Below are 20041 nucleotides of genomic sequence, written 5' to 3' on the forward strand. Positions count from 1 at the left end.
AGCTGTCCTGGAACTCACTCTGTAGACCAGGCTGGCCTTGAACTCACAGAGATCCGCCTGCCCCTGCCTCCCGAGTGCTGGGATTAAAGGCGTGGGCCACCACACCCAGCTAAAAGTCACAGTGTTTAAGAATCAGAAGAATCATAGTTAACAAGACTTCTTTTTTCTGTGCACATTCTTCCTTAAAATGTCAGAATTCTGTACTCATACTTTCTGTAGCATACAGAATCTTCATAATATTTCATTTGCTTCTTTCTCCTCCCATTAATAATCTACCTTCCCCTTATATTGTTTAACAGCAAATCTATCAGATTATTTCATCCTTAAATACATTGGCATTTAGCTAAGATAGATAAACCCTAACAATAATTACATTATCATTTCCCTACCTAGAAACAATCTAGCAACTTTAGCACCTGGGTCTTATGTTCTACTAGGCAAAAAATTATAGGAGGCCATTGTTTCACATTGAGCTTCTGCACTGTACCCAATAAGCCAGGCTAAAACTCAAAATCAAGTCACTCGTGCAAAGTTTCACATCACCACATCAAAATTAAGGTGTTGATCTGGCCATCTGAGAAACCAAGATGAGATAACAACACCCAAACCTGCACCACAGTGTGATAACGAAGTAATTTGAAATAACCTGTGTCAGCTAAGCAGTTATTTTCCTAATATTTTACCTCCCTGTCTCCTCTTTACAAGAGAAGTAACTTCGAAGTAACTAATTTTATTTGGTTTCTTCAATCCTCTCCTGTCTGCCATGAAAACATCCTTAGGCTGGGCAGTTCTGCGCAGTGGCAGAGTGCTAACCTAGCAACTGCAAGGGCCTGGGTTTGATTTCCAGCACCATATAAAGGAAAGCAAAACAAAACAAAGTCGAACAAACAAACGGCTGGAGAGATGACTCAATAGTTAAGAACACTTGCTGGACCCAGGTTCAATTCCCAGCAACCACATGGCAGCTAATAACCATCAGTAACCCCAGTTCCAAGGGAATCGGACACCCTCTCTGGCCTCTGTGGGTTTTGAACGCACGTGGTGAACTTACATATGTGCAGGCATACGTACAAAAGAAAATAGTAAACAAAATATTAAAAACAAATTCCACAACCCTATCTGCTTTATAGAAGAAAGTATTGCCCTATTTTAGAACTGAGCACAAAACAAATTAAGATGCTAAACTCGGAGACACTTCCGGTCGTTGCTTATGGACTGGAAGTGGGACCTTAGTTCTCTTTCCCATCTTGGACTATAGCGAGTGAAATGGCTAAGAAACCTGACGCGAAGAAGAAACCTGCAGCCAAGAAGGCTGGAGAAGGGGCCGCTGCAGGCGCTGGTGCAGGCACGGCTAAAAAGCGAGACCCTAAAGTTAACCTGAAGAAGGGGACACCTCACTGCAGCCGAAACCCTGTCCTCGTTAGAGGAACTGGCAGAGACTCCCGGGCCACTACGTAGACCAGAAAGTTTCTGTCCAAAAGGAAGTTCTCAGCTGCTAAATCCAAGGTTGAAAAGGAAAAAAAGAAGTTTCTTGCTACGGTTACAAAACCAGTTGTGGACAACAGTGGTAGCAACCTGGTCCTTAAGCTTCGCAAAATGCCTAGGTATTAACTTATTGAAGATGTGCCTCGGAAGGTGCCGAACCATGGGAAAAGGCCCTTCCGTCGCATGTGGGAAAGCTGCGCCAGCATCACCCGGGACCATCCTGTCATCCTCACCGGGCATCACAGGGGCAAGGCATTGGCTTTCCTGGAGCAGCTGGCCCATGGCTTGCTACTTGTGGCTGGACCTCATGCGTAGAACACACCTCCACAGAAGTCGGTATCAGCAACGGTGAAAATCCCCAGCACCTTACTGATGCGTATCGAGAAGCTACCCAAAGCCCAGGCACCAGGAAGGCGAGGTCTTCAACATGGAGAAAGAAATTCCAGATCACAGAGCTGTCAAGGTTGATCAGAAAGCTATTCCTCAGCTCAAGGGCTACCTGCGATCACTCTTTGCTCTGACAAATGGAATGCATCCTCACAAATTGATATTCTAAATTTCTTGCCAAGAATCTGATTAAACAACGGATATATTTTTGTGAGTTTGAGGCCAGCCTGGTCTGCATAGAGAGTTCCAGGTCAGCCCTGGCTATACAGTGTAGATCCTGTTTCAAAACCAACAAAGTCAAGGTTGATTCCAAGATATTAGCCTGACCAATTAGTAATAAAGGGGGGAAAACAGAGTGGGTCAGATTTGGAAGGGGATGTGGACACTCTTTTGAACAATGCCAGTTTGTGGTAGCTATTGAATATCCAGGGACATTGAGCAGACAGATAGCTGACTCTCCTATCTGACATGTGGGCTATAAGTGTAAATCTGGGAAATGTCAGTGTATGCACAGAAACCACAGGACCAGCTGAGGTCACTGCAGGAGTGAGGAAGAACATAGAAGAAGAGAGGTTGGGAAGAGAAAAGGATGTTGCAGAAGCCTAAGTAGAGGCTAGCAAGGTTGGGGAAAGTCAGGAGAACCGGTGTTCTGGAGTTGTTCACTGGCTACATGGGGCTGTGAGATCCAGAGGATAAAGGCTGAGAAGGGTGTATGTTGGACCATGTGGTGACCACTGGTGACCTTCACAAGAGTAGTTTCTGCCAGGTGCTGGGGACAAAAACTTTGGTGTGGTGGACTTAAGCATGAATGGAGATGAGGAAGGAAAGACGGGGAGTTGAGTGGTAGGTGGACAAGAACGTGGAATCAAGGGAAGTTCTGATTGTTTGTGAGTGACAGGTCCTTCTGTGTAACAGAGGCTGGCCTGGAACCTGTGATCCTGCAGCCTTAGCCTCCTGAGGGCTGGGATTACAAGCGTGTGCCATCTCATTGCTGGTTTTTTGTTTGGTTTTTTATTCAGTTAGTTGGTTGGGTTTGTAAGTGTGGTGTGCAAGCATGAATGTGTATTTGCATGTTGTGGGGGTACACGTGCATACAGGTACACATGCACATAAAGACCCGAAGTTGATGTCCAGTGTCTCCTCAGTCATTCTCCATTATTGAAGCAGGGTCTCTTGCTGACTCTGGGGCTTGACAATTCCACCTAGCCAGCCATCTTGCCCCTAGGATGCCCCCCCTCTATCTCTACCTCTCAGGTATTAGAATTACAAGCAGCCATCATACCTGCCTAGCTTTTATGTGCATTCTGGAAATCTAAACTGGTTCCTACATTTACGTAGCAAGTATTTTATCTACTGAACTGAACCCAGGTCCTCTGCAAGAGCAGCCAGTGCTCTTAACTGCTGAACCATCTCTCCAGCTCCCCAGCATTTTTTATTTGAATTTAACTATTTGAGATAGGGTCTCTCTGGAGCCCCAGCTGGCCCGAAACTTATATATAGACCAGACTGGCCTCGATCTTACAGAGATCCCCTTGCCTCTGCCTACTGAGTACTGGGATTAAAAGCTTATACCACCATGCCTGGCCCCAACCCATTTAAAAAATACAATTATTTTGTTGTGTGTGTTTAATGTGTACAAGAGTGCTGGCATGTGTGTGCCTTGGAGTGTGTGTGAAGGTCAGAGGACAGCTCTGAGTTGATTCTCTCCTGCCACCTTCAATCTAGGGATTGAACTCAAGTCCTCAGGCCTGAGCCCAAACACCTCTGGCTACTCAGCCATCTCACCTGCCCCTTGTTTTATTTTGTTTTTGGTCTTTTGAGACAGGGTCTCCCTGTAGCCCCAGCTGGTCTGGAACTCACTACATAGACTCACAGAGATCCACCTGCCTTTGCCTCCTAAGTGCTGGGATTATTTTTTTAATTAATTAACTTTTATTTTATGTGTGTGAGTATATTGCCTGCGTGTATGGACATGCACCCGGGCCATGCAATGCCCGCGGAGATTGGACGAGAACATCAGATTCCCCTGGAACTGGAGCTACAGATGATTATCAACCACCTTGTGGGTGCTGGAAATCGAACCTGGGCCCTCTGCAAGAACAGTCAGTGCTCTTAACTGCCGAGCCATCTCTCCAGCCCTATGTTTGTTTTTTTTAATGAAAGGTATGATGGCATGTCAGTGTGCTGATGGGAATAATCCAGTAGATGTTAGGTTCGTGAAAAGACCAAGACCACTGGAGTCCACTCTGAGGAGAGAAAAGAAGAAATTTATTGGGATGGACAAGCAGCTGGACTGCTCCCACAGGAGAAAGGGACCAGTGGTTTCTCCTCATAGCAGTCTGGATTTTATAGGCTATTTCTTTTGTGGGTAGGGGGTGGTGGGACTGTAGCAGGAAGGTAAGTCAGTAGCAGGTACCTTGGTGGGGGGAGTTTCACTTAGGTGTTTTTCAGTTTTTTGGTTGGCTGCGATGGAAAATTGCTGTTATGAGCAGGGTGCATTGTTAAAACAAGGGTCAGGTGGTTACTGAGGAATTAGGATCGTTTAGTTTCTCTTTCTGTAAATGCTGCCCACCAGGTTGTGATCGCCATGTTGCTGGTCTGTAGTGACTCCATTTGGGGCCCAGTTTGGCCTAACAGTAGAGAGTAGAAAATGTTGTATAAGAAAGAGAAATGATTCAGGGCAGAAGCTAGGGCAGGTGGGGGTGAGGTTCATAGGAGCGCAGCCGTTTTCCTGGGTGGGGAGGCTGAATATGTTGGCAGCAGAATGACAGACTTCGTGAACAGAGGACGTAGAAGCTCTTCGACCTTCACCTACTTTCCATAGGCAACAACCGTCAACAGGAAGTGAAGATCTGGGAGAGGAGGTGTTAGCTTCAAGAGAGAAGGCTAGGACTTTGGTGGGATTTGTAGGCAGCACTGAGATCTGTGCTCTACATGAAAGAGCTTTAAAACCAAACATAGACTGAATTTTCTCCTCTCTCTACAGTCCAGTCCATGTCCAGGCACTGACTACACTTAATTACATTTAGTTCACATGCCAACCAGTAGGTTGGGGATTGTTTTAATTTAGTATGTATTAGTTATTAGTGTATAAAATCAGGTTCCTTGAGGAACTTACCTTCTTCACTTTAAAAGATGAGTCTTCCTAAGTATGATGCCCCGCCCCCACCCCCAGATTCTGGCACTGTGGAGGTAAGGCAAGAGGAGTATAAGTTCCAAGCTAGCATGGGCTACATAGTTAGACCCTGTTTCAAAAAACAAGGACTTGGTGTGTAGCTCAGGTATAGAGCATTTGCTTACCATGTGCAGAGCCGTGAATTTGAGCAAAATAATTTGAGCAAAATAATTGGAAAGATATGAACCTTCATCTTGGACAAACATAATAAAAGCCAATTAGGGTAGAAATTTCCATACACAAGCACACAAAAGTAGAGTCACCTAAATCCTTTTAAAGAAGAATATTAGGGCCCATGACAGGTTGGGTCCCAGCCCAGGAGTCAGGGAGTAATGACCTGCTATGGGGATGCATCTTTGATTCTTTCCCACCAGTGCTGGGCTGAAGTTCTAGAATCCAGCCAAGTGCAGCAGAGGAATAATCTTCTGGAATTTTTGTCTGTAGTGTCATAGCAAGGATTCATCATCTCCAGAAGAGCATGAATTAATTAGTCATCATAACAACTCAAGGTCTGCTCCATCCAGATTCTCAGGACTGCATAAACTCTAGATGATACAGCTTCCTTTGAACTTAGGAACACATCCAGAAGGCAGAGGACAGCTGCAAAGGGCTTAGTAACTGACAGAGCCTCCTTCTTTCTTTCTTTTGACCTGTTTTTGCTTTGTCTTTTTAAGTTTCCTTTCTTTTTTCTCACGAATTTTCATCTGGTTTACCTTGTTAAGTCGCATAAAACTCCTAGAACTACTGGCTCAGGAAACCACTATTTACTGGACTCTGTGTTTTAATTTTTTAATTCTTTGAGTTTTTAAACATTTTTACATTATTCATTCATTTTGGAAGTGGGGTGCACGTGTGCTATAGCACATTTATGGAGGTCAGGGAACAACTTTCAGGATTCTGTTGTCTCCTTCCACCAAGTCGGTTCCAGTGATCGAACTCAGATTATCAGGTTTGACGACTAGTGCCTTTACTCTGAACTTTAGTCTCACTGGCCTTTTGTTTTGTTTTGTTTTGTTTTGTTTTAATTCAGGGTTTTTATATGACTCTCAAGCCTGGCTTGAACTCATTATGTAACTCAGGTTGGCTTCCAGGGCTCAGGATCCTCCTGCTTTAACCCCACTAGTACTGACATTACAGGCATGTTCCACTACAAATAGCCATGGGCTTTAATTTATTTGTGTATTTTGAGATACTTTATCACACTGTAGCCCAGGCTGCCCTGAACTCATAACAATCTTCCTGTCTCAGCCTCCTGAATACTGGGATTCATGTGTGAACCATCATTCCTGACCCATGGGCTTTGATTTTTAAGAAGGATTTTCTTCTGACTTTGGGCATGTAGACATGAGGAGTCCAGTGAGAGAGCACGGGCTGTGAACTGACTCCAAGGAGACTTTTGTCCCTTGTTAGTGACCTCAGACTTCACAGCTCCATTACAAAAAGCAAGAATAAAGTGCTGTTAGATCCAGACACAGAGTGGTTGAGCATCATGCTCTATTCTCTTACATTAAGAAATATTTTTTACTCATAGTTTCAAAAAGGGACCATGAGAATATGAATGTGTTTATTGCAGCAGCCTGTCCCCATGCCATCTCCCTGTTCGTGCAGTAGGTGTCAGCCACACACAGCCTTTCTCTTTCTAAGGCCACAGTATTTGGAAGAGAACGACCTGTCCAACTACCCGTTTCCTGGTTATAGAGGTCAATTTCTCCCCAATTTCAGCATGCAAACAGTAAGAAATCACTCAGATACTGGAAATGGAGTTGTCCTAAAGCAAGGACTTGTGAAATGTCCAAGAAGAGGTCTATGTGAAGACAGGGGTAAATGTCAGGGGGCCTAGATTAAGGTCCATGAGTCTCATGGAACAGATTTCAAAGTGCTGACATCAAAATGTGTCTCCAAAAGATCCAGTTATGACACCAGCTCAAAAACACTTAAGAGGCTGAGGCAAGATCCTAAGGTCAACCTGGACGACCCTATCTCAAACCAACAACAAACAAGGGAAGAGCCAGACCTTCTGTTTCCCTCAAAGTGAAAGGCTGAAGCATCAAATAGATGTAGTGTCTTAGAAAAAGCTCAGTGTGAACCAATGACAGCCTGCTTTCCCAAGAACACATCCAGTGTCTGGTCTTTGATCTCTGGCAAGACACTTCTTTGAGCCTTAGCCTAAAATTTTAAGATCATTAAAATAAGAGCTGTAGAGCCAGGTGTGGTAGCACATGCCTTTTATCCCAGCACAGAGGCAGAGACTGGTGACCTCTCTGACCTTTTGAGATAGAGGCCAGCCTGGGATGGTCTACTTGGCAAGTTCTGGGCAGCTGGGGCTACAGGGAGACCCACTTCCAAAGAGACCAAATAAAATAAAACAAATTGGCTTTAACTGGGTATGGTGGCTCATGCCTTCAATTCCAGCACTTAGGAGGCACTTTCTCTACCCAAGACATTTAATGAAGAGGGGAAAAATTGAGATATTATTCAGAAAAATTTACAAACTCTAAAGTACTACTTAAATTCAGAGAGTAAAATTAAAGATGTAAAGGTGGGGCTGGAGAGATGGCTCAGCGGTTAAGAGCACTGACTGCTCTTGCAGAGGACCCGGGTTCAATCCCTAGCACCCACATGGCGGCTATGAACCATCCTTAACTCCAGTTCCAGGGGAATCCGAAGCCCTTTTCTGACCTCTGTGGCATTGCATGACACAGGTGCATTCACATACATGCAGGCAATACACTCACACATATAAAATAAAAATAATAAATTTTTTAAAATGTAGAGTAGCATTACAGATGAAAACAATTTAGTGATCAACATACAATAAATTACAATTAATGGAGTTTTGTTTTTTTTTTTACAATTTTTCATGACATGTTACACCAAGACTTTTCTTTGTCTTTTTGTCTTTTGTGTTCAAGTCGATGATTTTTATTTATTTTTTTGTCTTTTGAGACAGGGTCTTGCTGTAGTCCCAGCTACCTAGAACTCACTAAGTAGACCAGGCTGGCCTCAAACTCACAGAGATCCACCTGCCTCTCTCTCCTCAGTGCTGAAATTAAAGGTGTGTGCCACCATGCAAGGTCAGGCACATAAAATTTTGACACATGTAGTTTATGCTACAAAATGTTACCATCTGAAGAGACATATAATATGAATAATGGTCAGTTTGATGGGGAAAGATTTCTTTTCTAGCATTCACATCACACCATTAATAAACAGTAACAAGTCACTTATAAATTCCAAGTACTATAGAAATGGAAATATCAATCTTCAACAAGCTTCCCTTTCCCCTTTAGTGCCACACTGCATCCCAAGAATCTGCATGATCTCAAAATTCCCTTCCCAATTCATAAATCAAGGGTGCCAAAGCTTACATAATGCTGTGCATTTGCATTCATTTTGGAAGAGACCTCAAATTATCATACTCTTGTACCCTATTAAGACTATACCATTTAAACTGGAACTACAAAATGTTACTGAAAGAACTCACATTTGAGAAGCAGAAAGGTCGTTTTATCCTCGATGTTGATATCTGAGCAGAAATCTTCAAATTGGATTGCTTAATAATGAATGTATCAAAATTTCCCTCAGTGCTTCCTAAGGCTGTCAAGGAAGGCCAGACGCAATTCAAATTTTCTTTATTTCTCCTGACTCATTCCCTTCCATGGAATTTCATGCTATATAGTACCAGCTTTGTCTGTTCTTTTGGTTGACAATTATACACCACCCTTACTTTTTTTTTGCTGAGGTTTTCAACTTGCTGTATCTTGAACTAACAGAAGAAGGGGTTGAGAGCTCAACCTTTGAAACCTCTTACTACTTGCTGAGTTGAGTGATCAAGGGGCAGACCGAAGACTGTTGATTGGACTTTACCCCATTTAGAAAAGCTTTTGCTATGATAGCCTATCCAACCACATTTCAAAAGAATTTATTTATTTTCCAAAAAAGCCCAAATATTTTGGAGCATTTTCCAAAAAGTAAAACCAAATTTGTGTAGTTAGCAGTCAGTTTGGGGAATTTTTGTTTTGGGTTTTTTTTTGTTGTTGTTGTTGTTGTTATTGTTGAGACAGGACTCACTATGTACACCAGGCTGGCCTTGAACTCACAGAGATCCACTTACCTCTGCCTCTCTAGTGCTGGGATTAAAGGAGTGCATCATCACCCATGCCCAGCAGTATTTTATTTTTTAGACAGATTGAAAAGAAAATAATTTTGTTTAGTATATGTAATGAGACTCAAAACCACTTTAGATTTTCAGTTCTTTCTGTGAACTGAAAGCTTCCTTACACTTAGAAACTGAGTTTTCAGGGAAGTGGAGACACAATATCAATATAGTTATCAGTTCCTCATCTCTTAACATCAATAGACCTGCTTTGTGAGCAGCTAGAGGTGCTCACAATTCATCCATCTGCTTTTCAAGTAATTTACAGATAGAAAAAATATTGGAAGTTATGGGACTGGGTCAGACCTACTTACCATGCTTTGGTCGACCCCAGGTAAGTGGTGTAAACCAGGGCTGCAGCATCTTCTTGATGATGACTTTACCTACCTTTCATTATGGTCAGTAACTAAATGAAATTCTTGAGCGTTATTCTTAATCCCCCTCCCCCCATTTTCTGGAAATAGCTTGAGGATGATATCAGTATAGCCTTCTCTCCCGTGTCCTCAATTGATCCATACTTACATATTTCAGTACAGTGGCCTGTTTATTTCTGATGGCAATAAAAGTCCCTGCATAAACTGTTCCCTTATTTATGAACCTCACAGACCTGTAACGCAATACTGGCCAGTGAACGCTCCAGGCACTGTCAACACGAAAGGATTTCACTTCCACTTAGTTATAAGGAGAAAGATAAAGAGAAATGTTTTAAACCACCCCCACCCTTCCTGATCTTTGGGGGTTGTGTGCTAATATTTAAATAGAAGAGGGAGGAGATGGGGCTGAGGATGGAGAGGAACGGAGGAGGTGGGGGCGGAGCTTCCGTCAGCAAATAAAACCCGCCGCTAAAAGGGAAGCACATTCGCGTGTGGAGGAACCACTCTCCCATAGCCGGAGCGATGGAGCAGGCTGCGGCGTGAGGACCGAGCCGGGACCCAGAAAAGAAAGGACGAGAAGGCCAGTCAGAAAGAGGACATCTGGGAAAAGCGGAAGCAGAAGCCGGGGACAGAAACCACAGCAGGTGGAAACCAGATCCAGAGCAAACCCGGAAAGAAGTACCTAAGGTTTGCTTCTCCTCCACCCTTTCAGCTAATGAAAACTACTTTTACCCTCATCATAAAAGAAAGACTAAGGGAAGGTAAAGGCCCTCTCTTAGAGGAGGGGGGCAGCCGGGAAACCCCGACTATCTCTTTGAAGCCTCTCGAGTGAGCCACCGCCTGGTACACGAGGCAGAGCCATCCTGGCTTCTGACGGTAACCCTTTCCGGAGAATTCCAGCTGGAGTCGCTGGTACAGTTCTATTTTTGTATTTAAATATATATGCTCCCCGCCTCTCTTTTTGAAAGAACACTTCCCTTGTTTGTAAGCAAGAGTGACAAGTGTCGATACAAAGTGGAATATTTTCCGTTTTCCCTTTTATTTGCTTGTCACTTTCAGAAGGTAGAGCGATCCCTATTTCTAAAAAGGACGTCTGACTTTTAAAGTCTCTTTACGTGTCTATACACTGACACGCACGAGCGTTTAGGAAGAAACGTAGCTTTTCAAGGTTGGAACTTAGCGAGAAAGATGGAAAAAGGAGCCAGACACCGAAACAACCCTGCGAAGAGCCCCCCAGGTGGGAGCAGGTCGGAGGCCAGCCCCGATGAGGCCGGCTCGGGAGGGGGCGGTGTAGCCCTGAAGAAGGAGATCGGATTGGTCAGCGCCTGTGGCATCATTGTAGGTGAGTCCCGCTCCCCAACCCCACCCCAGCACCACTCCAGCCCCTCTCCAGGGGTCCTCCGGTAGGACTTTAACCCCGCCAAAACCTCTAAATCATGAGTTTTGCTTTGTATGTGACCTTTGGTGTCACCCATCCCCACGGGTCAAGTCTGAGGAAGGCATGGGAAGTGATTTCTGTCATACATATCTTCAGCCAAACAAGGCTGAACCATAGAATGAAACACATGAACCTGGCTGGTCGTGTGCCACAGCATTGCCTGGGGCTGTTAGACGTGTAAGTCTCTCTGTGTTGTCACTAGGCAGTTCTGATTCGGTAGATCCTAATTCAGGACCGGATATGGATTTTTAACTAGCTTTTATGCAGCCACCTTCAGCAGGCTGTGGACCCACTTTTGAGGCTCATTAAGTAGATATTTCATTGTCTTATGATATAGGAAACTGTGTGATGTGTAATAAAAATAGCAACAACATTTATAACAATGCTCTGACTTTTTACTGCTTCTCCATCATGTGTGGCAGGAGACACGTGACAGGGTGATTATTCCCATTTTACAGACAAAGGGGGAGCTGGTCAACTGTGCTGTTCTTTAAGTGGGTAGTTTGTAGCTTCTCTGGTTGCCTAGTGGAATCCACATATCTGTTAACACTTACAGAAGACCCAGCAGGGTTCTCACGGATGAAATTTGTGTCCTAGCTTGGAGGCTCTTAAGCTGAGGAGCTTGGGTGGGCCTGGAAGTGCCAGTGGGATCTTGTTGATGTCCACTTCCCAAGAGCACTGTGCAGGGCAGGGGCTCCCAAAGACAGCTCCATGTCTACACAATGCACTCTTCTCTTTCTGAAGCAGCCATGGAGACAGGTGCTGGACAATGGCTCATTACTACCATCCCTTCAGAGAGGGAGAGTTTAGTCAGCTGTACAGGCTTTATTTCTTCCCAGGAAAAGGAACAGAGGAGTCTCTGGCTCCGGTTCCAATGTATTTCCCTATGGTCTCCCTCTGGAGTTCTTCCGTGAAGGTTTACTGTGCCTTGACGCCTGTGAACCAGTTTCTCTGGGTGACACAGTGTTCCATGCACAGGTCAAGATGTTTTTGGCACCCCAGCAAGTGTGACACTGGAGAACATCCTTGAAGTCAAATAAAGTCAGTACAGTATTCTGATATTCCCCTTCCTCTCTCCACCCAGACTCCTCTGATCATACTATGCCCAGTTTTTTCTCAAAATGGAATTCCATTTCATCTAATTATTCCAGGCATTTAGAGTTATAAAAAAAATAATGGGGGATCCACAAGACAGTCATGTCTTTTACTTTATTTCAATTGTCCTGAAAAATGAAATCAACCTGGTATTCAATATGTACAGCACATGCCTATTTAAAGTCTGTAAATAGGCCAGCGCCTGTAACCTCTTTCATAAATTTGACTGATAGGATTAAGCATTTCCCTCCCTTTGCAAAGTGTCTACTTCACTCAACATTCACACACACACACTCACACATACACTCACACACACACTCACACACACTCACACTCACACACACACTCACACACTCTCACACTCACACACTCTCATACACACACTCACACACATACTAGCACACACACACACACACACACTCAAACCTCTTTCATCCTTCTTGCTCACCCATCCCTCCATATGTGCATGTTTTCATGGCTAGAGGGTGTTTTCTTATTTACTAAGGCTGATGCTATAGGTGATTTTAGAGAAATCAAGATATTTTTCCAAAATGTGAGCATTCTTGTAGTTAATCAACACTGTTTTACCTTCATTCAAACTAAGCCGAGAAACACCTCAGGGTGATATGAGACAAAATCCTTTCTACTTCCCTCCTGCATGGTTATTGTGTTGCAGATGTGCCGAGAAGATTCCATGTCCTCTTCTAGAAAGGCTTCTAAGTGGTTGAGAGCAATTCAAATATTTTCAAGATCAAATGTAAAAAAAAGGACTCTTATTTTCTATCCCATGTAGAATTGGGCAATCTGCTGCTCAGTATCAACACGATGGAAGAAAGAGCTTTAAGAAGAAATAGGAAATTTCCTAAGTAAATCCGATGATATATGGGAAAAGAACATTTGCTCTAGATTTATCTATTTCATATCCAACTGATTTAGAGGGTAGATTAAAATATACATTTCTTTTTTCGTTTCTTTTTTTTTGAGACAGGGTCTCCCTGTAGCCCCAGCTGGCCTGGAACTCACTATGTAGACTAGGCTAGCCTTAAACTCACAGAGATCCTCCTGCCCTCCCAAATGCTGGCATTAATTAAAGGTATGCACCACCGCACCCAGTAAAAAAAATACACATTTCTTAAGCTCATAGGACTTCATTCACGATCATCATATATTAGAAACAACAGAATGGCAGGCATTATGGGAATATAAAATGAACTAATAGAAGACTTGTACCCTAAGGTTATTTATAACCTGATCAGGAAGGTGAGATTTGTGTACATTGAGCAGGGAACACTGAGAATTAACAATAGAGCTTACTTGTGCAGCCGCTGGGGGAGGGCAAATATGGGTGAATGGTGGAATGGTGGGGGGTGCAAAAGGAGAGAAGTTCCCAGCAACAGCCAGGTTAAGACACCTCTTGAAGGATATAGGGAAAAATGGAGGAGCAAGATAGTTCTGGGAGATTTTGTAAGTAAAAGATTGTAGTGTAACTTGTTTCCTTGAGCAAAACTGTGCCTGAGCACAGCTCCGTTCTAGACCATGCACTTACTTAGCAAGTTTCAAATTCGAGATTCAAGGAAGAAAGGAAAGGAGGAGGGAGGGAAGGAGGGAATAAGAGGTTGGGTATAATTGTTCATGCTTATAATCCCAGCACTTGGGAGGCTGAGGTAGAATTGTTGAGAGTTTGAAGTTAGCTAAGGCTACACAAGGAGTTCTAGACCAACCTGGGCTACAGCATGCACCCTGTTTCAAAAGACAGAGACAGAGAGAAAGAGAAGGGGTGGGGAGAAAGAGGAGAGAAAGACATTTTGTCTTATGCATCCCTGAATCTTTAGTGCTTAGCTGGGTACCTAATATGGAACAATTACTAAAATTATTGTTGAAATTAATTGAATCAGGTAAACATCTGAGAACAGTAATAATAAGAAACACTTACTTGGCTGGGGATGTAGCTCAGTGGCAGAGTATTTATACAAGGCCCTAGGTTCAATCTCCAATCCTCCCAATTCAAAAGCATTGAAGCCAGACTTGGTAGCTTATGCCTGTAATCTCAGCGCTCTGTAGACAGGAGGATCTTGAGTTCAAGGCCAGTCTATATATCCATCGACTCTAGAAAAGAAAAGGGAAAGAAAAGAAAAGAAAAACAAACCAACAAACAAGAAGCATTTATCTAGAAGACCATTGGGAACTGGCTTGGAAACGCGTAAGCTAAGACTCATTTCATAAACCTGGGTAACTGTTATTTTTCAATTTTTCTTGGTGGTGGTAGTGGTGGTAGTCCTGGGAATGGAATCCAGAGCCTCGTTCATGCTAGGCAAGAGCTGTAGCCCTGAGCCACACACACATACAACCTCCTTTTAATGTTTAACATTGCAATGGCCCTAATAACCAGGCTGTTCCTCTTCAGGTACTAGACCAGGAAAACTTCTTGGTAGTAGATGAACTTAGACTTCAGCATTAATAGAAACTCCTCTAATCTAAAGAGGATGTGAAGGACAACAAAATTAATTGATTGATGATACCAAAGTTATTATTGATAACTGTCATTATTAAATATATATTATATGCCAGGCACTTAATAGCTGCTTGTCCCTCACAACCCTGAGTGGACAGCACATATTATCTTTTCCTACAGATAAGGGAATGGAGGCAGCTCAGAGGGATAAGCAATTTGCCAAAGGTCATACAACTAAAAGTTTTGGAGTCAAGATTCAAGCCCAGCACTTTGTGTGACTCCTCACACAAACTCGTAGCATTATTCTCTAGCATTCTATTTTTAAATTCTTATTACATTTATTTATTTATGTGTGTGTGCTTGTGCACACATCATGCATGCATGTATATTTGTTGGGCATGTGGTCATGCACACGTCCTGTATGTGAACCTTCAGGAGTTGGTTCTCTCATTGCATCACGTAAACCCTGGAGACTGAACTCAGGTCATCAGGCTTGGTGGCAAGTGTTTGCACCCGCTTAACCATCTCTCCAGTCCTATTTCTATCTTATGTCCTAAAGGGGCATTTTTTTCTTAAAGCCTCTGCAGCAGCCCTAATTTATTTTCATAGATAAAGCAATCATGGTTGTATTCCTTGTGAGGAAAATTTAGTGAAAGGGGGAGCCGGGCAGCAGCTGAGGGTGGAGGAAGGCAATGTTCTTCCTGTGAGGTTGCAGGAACACTGAGAATGTTCAGTTGGAGGCCGCTGGCCCACACAGACCATTGTTCTTCCTAGCCCCTTGAGAGGTGGGCCTACAGAATTCCTAAACATCTAGGTAGCTTTATATTGGTCATGTTTTTAGGCATGTGCTTGGAAGGGCTGGAAGTTATGTCTGAAAACAAATAAGCCATCGACAAAGCCTAAAGAAAAATGTCCTTGTTTTCAATGTACTATATGCTCATGAGGGATATTTGCTGAAAGGAAATACTGGGCACAGGACTAGCTGTACTACTGACTCTCAACTAACACAGTATTTTTTTTTTAAAGATGTGTATATTTTAGTTTTATGTATATAACTATTTGCCTAGATGTACGTGTATGTACTACATCTATGCCTGGTTCCCTTGGATGCCAGAATAGGGTGTCGGATCCTCTGGAACTGGAGTTATAGGGGGTTATGAGCTACTCTGTGGGTGCTGGAACCAAATCTAGGTCCTCTGCTAGAACAGCAAGTGCTCTTAACCACAGAGCCATCTGTCCAGCCCCTTATTTATCTTTGAGGTAAGTTCTTGCTATGTAGCTCAGGTTGACCTAGAATTCTCCATCTTCCCTCCTCAGCCTGCTGAAGGCTGGGATTAAGGATATGATTGGTAACTGATCAGAGTCCAGAGCCATTTCTAATTATAATTCAGAGAGGGGAGAAAGTCTGGTGCATGTTACTTGGTAGTGGAGTGGGGCCTGGAAGAAGACAGCAGGATTGGAATCTGGAGAAACCTCAGGTATCTGACCCTGGAGAGTTTGGAAAACTTTCTTTTTAAAGGATCTCTGAGCCAAGTATGGTAGCTCATACCTGTGATCTCAATATTTGGGAGACTGAGGTGGGAGGATCTTAAGGTCAAGGCCAGCTTGGGCTATATAGTGACATGGTGTCTCAGAAACAGAAACAGAAACAGAAACAGAGAGAAGTGTGGCTGTAGGTATGATTGTAGTGAAATGGCCCTGGGTTGATGGAAAGATTTTAGGTCCAAAGATTTCAGATTTAATTGAACTACATTACTTTTAGCAAATTTTAGATTTTAGCCTCTAACATAACGTGTGTCTAATTCCGGAAATGTTTGTTGGATATTGCTTGGAGGGAGGGGGTATGAAAATTTGTTGAGTTTGTAGTCTATTAAAGAAACATGGGGGTATTAGGATTTGGTTCATTAAGGATGAAACCATGTTAAAACTCTTACAGTTTTCAAAGAAAATTCTGGGACAGAAGCCAGCTCAAAGCTGTTTCAAAATAAACACATCTTGGTGAGTAGGAAAAGATATAGTCAGCAATGTAATAATAAGTAGTTACCATTAGTGAGTACTTGCTGTGTACCAGGTACAGATGCTCGATAAGTACTTTATAAATAATCTTTCACAATGAGCGCCATTACAGAAATTAAAGGTTTAAGTAGGTAAATGACCAGGCAGAGATGGATTCTTACCCAGGCCCTTGAGCAGGGAACGGACATGCTCCACAGCATGTAGTATAAAATGACTGGGACCAGGCATCCTGTTGCATGCTTCCTGCTTCCAGGAACCACAGAGCTCAAGGGCAGTTTTGTTGAACTTGCAACCATCTGGGCTAAAATATGTTCCCTCAAAGAGCAGAGTTATGTAGAATGAATGACTAGCAGGAAACAGAGTCTGAGAAAGAAAACAGGTACCCAGCAGGTGAACAGTGTGTCTAAACCAAGCATAAGGGTCCAAGCCTGTAATCCTAGTACTTTGGAAGGCAGAGGCAGGACTGTTACAAGTTCAAAGTCAGCCTGGTCTACACGTACAGTAAACATCAGATCAGTCTGGGCTATAGAGCAAGACCCTGTTTCAAAAAAAAAAAAACAAAAAAAAAACGGTGTCTAAGCAATAGGGCCAAGAACCCATTTTATTTATATCACTATTGGTGATAACAGCAGAAATATAATAAGATAACTATAAGCAAGTCAAATGGCTTTTTCAGGGAGGAGGGCACCACACGTGCACCTTTCCTGAATTAAGTCAGTTTATTGAAACGGGTAGAGGTATGGGACTTAGGGCTGGAGTTTCTCGAATTGCTAGACTACTGAGGTTTTCTACTTTTCTCCGAGAGCTAGGCAGCAGACCTCCCTGCCCTCCCCACCCCAAAAGCCTCAGGAATTCTCAGGAATTTCTGTTACTGTTGTCCATGTTTTATTGTTATTATTGTGGGGTAATGGCCAGATCTCAAAAAGCAGCCAGAAGCAAGCTGTTCCAGGACTAGATTTAGATTTATGATCTGTAGAAAACAAGAACCACTCAGGAACCAAGGGGGCTAGAAACTGCTGTCTTCTGATTTCTCTTCCCCACTTCTGGGGCTTGACCTCAGGACCTGCTCCGTGCTAGGCAAGCACCCTCCCGTTGAGCTGTATCACTGAACCCCTCCAACATTTAGTTCCTTGCTGAGCACTCAGAGAAAGAACTATACCTTGTTCCCCTCCCAGAACATGCCTACAGAGAATCACCCTCACCCAGTCCTCCCTGGAGGCCAGGGGATGGCAATCTGCCGGCTGCAGCCTGGGGCTGCTGGATGCAGGACTAGGGATAATCTGTATTTTAACAATAACTGAGCATATGAGGCCTTTTGCTGAGCACTGGTGAATTTTATTTCTAAGAAGCAAAATAATCCCTGAAGTCTATTTTAAGCTGTGTTATTTATAGAACGAGTGAAGTTTGAGCTGAAAAGCTTTATCGATCACATCTCATCTCTCAGCCTTTCTCATGCTCACAGGTTTTTCCCACTGATTTGCTTTAAATATGTGTGCGTCAGCAGTGATGTCACTTCTGGAGAGAGGTTTCATAATGTGTCTGAAGATGTATCAGGCGATGTCACACTGAGCTGCACATTGTGAAGGCAGGGTTCTCGGGGAGGACCCTTGCTGCAGAATCATAGTGTGTTTTTCTCGTCCTTATGTATTTAAAGGAGCCTGCTTGCACATGGATGGAATGCATAAAATGTTTAGGGGCTTTTTTAGAGTACAGTTCTACATAGAGTGCTTAGTAAGAGATGATGTGGGAAAGTCAGGCTGCCTTAAAGAATTTGGGAGCCAAGCATTGCCTGTATCTGTAACTCTAGCACTTGGGAGGCGGAGGCTGGAGGAGTACTGCAAGTTTGAGGCTAGCCTGGGCTATATAAAAACAGCAAGACTGTCTCAAAATTAAAATCTTTTTTTTTTTTTTTTGGTCTTTTTGAGACGGGGTCTCCCTGTAGCCCCAGCTGTCCTGGAACTCACTATGTAGACCAGGCTGGCCTTGAACTCACAAAGATCCGCCTGTCTCTGCCTCCCAAGTGCTGGGATTAAAGGCATACACCACCATGCCCTGCAATTAAAATCTTTTTAAAAAATTAAAAAGCATTTGGGCCTTTGTGCTATAAACAGAAAGGTTAAGACAAAATTTTCCAAGATTTGTATCGGTGTGTTGTAGAGTAGGAAAACCGCTGGTGATACTGCAGAGAAGGAGAGGCCTTACAGGCTTTACAATAGTCTTCAGTTTTCAAAACACTTCCTATACCCCTATGCACGATTTTGTGCACGCATGTGTGTGCGTGCGTGCGTGAGTGTGTGTGTGCATGTGCATTCATGCGTGATACTGTGGGCGTGAGCAGTGCTTATGTGAAGGTCAGAGAACAGCCTTAGATATCAATCCTTTCTTTTCACCATGTCCCACCTTGTTTGACACAGGGCTTCTTGCTGCTCACCCCTGCATAGATCAGGCTAGTTGGCCTTGGGGTTTCTGCAGACTTTCCTGTCTCCACCTCTTGTCTCAGGTAGGAGCATTCTGATTACAGACATACCACCACACCAGGCTTTTACATGGTTTCTGGGAATTTGAACTCGTGTCCTCAGGCTTGCATGGCAAGCACTTACCTAAGCCACCTCCCCAGCTCCTTATGCACACTCTTTGTAACCTTTATTTTAATGTCCAGGGTGGGGATGGGGTCTGACGATCAAGGTCTCATCAGGCTAGCCTCAAATACACTATGTAGCTGAGGATGACTTTGAGCTTCTAGTGTATGTGGTAGTGGGATTCAAAGCTAGGCTTTTGTGTTTGCTACACAAGCACTCTACCAACTGACCTATATCCCCAGCCCTCTTTTTAAATTGAATATGCTACAAGTTTATTTCGCTGTAAAATGGATTTTTTTTTCTATCTTTTATTTGTTTTGTTTTGCTATTGAGCCTAGGCTAGCCTGAACTTGCTATATAACCAAAGCTAGCCTTGAATTCCTGATCCTCCTACCTCTACCTCCCAAATGCTGGGATTCCAGGTGTTTACTACCGTGCCTGGTAAAGTAGAAGTCTCTTGTGGAGGACTAAACAAAGCTCCTGCTCTGGGGTCAATGTTCAGTAAGTGGTTTTTTCTCTCTCTGAGTTCACTTTCTGTCACTCCTCTTCCCCTATCACTATCAACTCACACATCCCACTCACTAAAGCTTGTTCAGAAACTTAGGTTTCACTGATCCAGTGATAAGAAGTAGTGGGCAATTCAGCTCAGGCCTGACCTGCGTAACCACAATTGTCATTCCATTTTCCTCTGTTGGCTTGAATGACTTCCACATGAGAATGGATTTCATTCTTCCTTTCTTTAGGGAATGTCTTCTTTTCTTTTTCCCTTTGCTCTTCTTTGCTTTTGGGTTTTTTGAGGCACGATCTCCTTATGCAGAGAAGATTCGGCTGGAACTTGAGATCCTCCTGCCTCAGCCTCCTAAATGTCATAAAGCTTTTCCTGA

The 20041-nt window shown here is 43.4% G+C and overlaps 1 protein-coding gene and 1 pseudogene across 1 annotated transcript in view; both read left to right on the forward strand.

Annotated features, from left to right (window-relative positions):
- The window catches only part of LOC115071499, a 7179-nt pseudogene extending 5138 nt beyond the window's left edge, over nt 1–2041 (forward strand).
- An 8504-nt stretch (nt 2042–10545) lies between these two features.
- Slc7a8 (solute carrier family 7 member 8) overlaps nt 10546–20041 on the forward strand; it is a 60339-nt gene continuing 50843 nt past the window's right edge. The window contains exon 1 of the mRNA XM_008839885.3: nt 10546–10919. Within this exon, the coding sequence (XP_008838107.1) occupies nt 10766–10919 (154 nt within the window). The 5' untranslated portion in view covers nt 10546–10765. The remainder of the gene's footprint in view (nt 10920–20041) is intronic.

The sequence above is a fragment of the Nannospalax galili genome, unplaced genomic scaffold (assembly GCF_000622305.1).
Source record: "Nannospalax galili isolate Female #2095 unplaced genomic scaffold, S.galili_v1.0 scaffold1119, whole genome shotgun sequence".
In the NCBI taxonomy this organism is placed as follows: Eukaryota; Metazoa; Chordata; class Mammalia; order Rodentia; family Spalacidae; genus Nannospalax; species Nannospalax galili.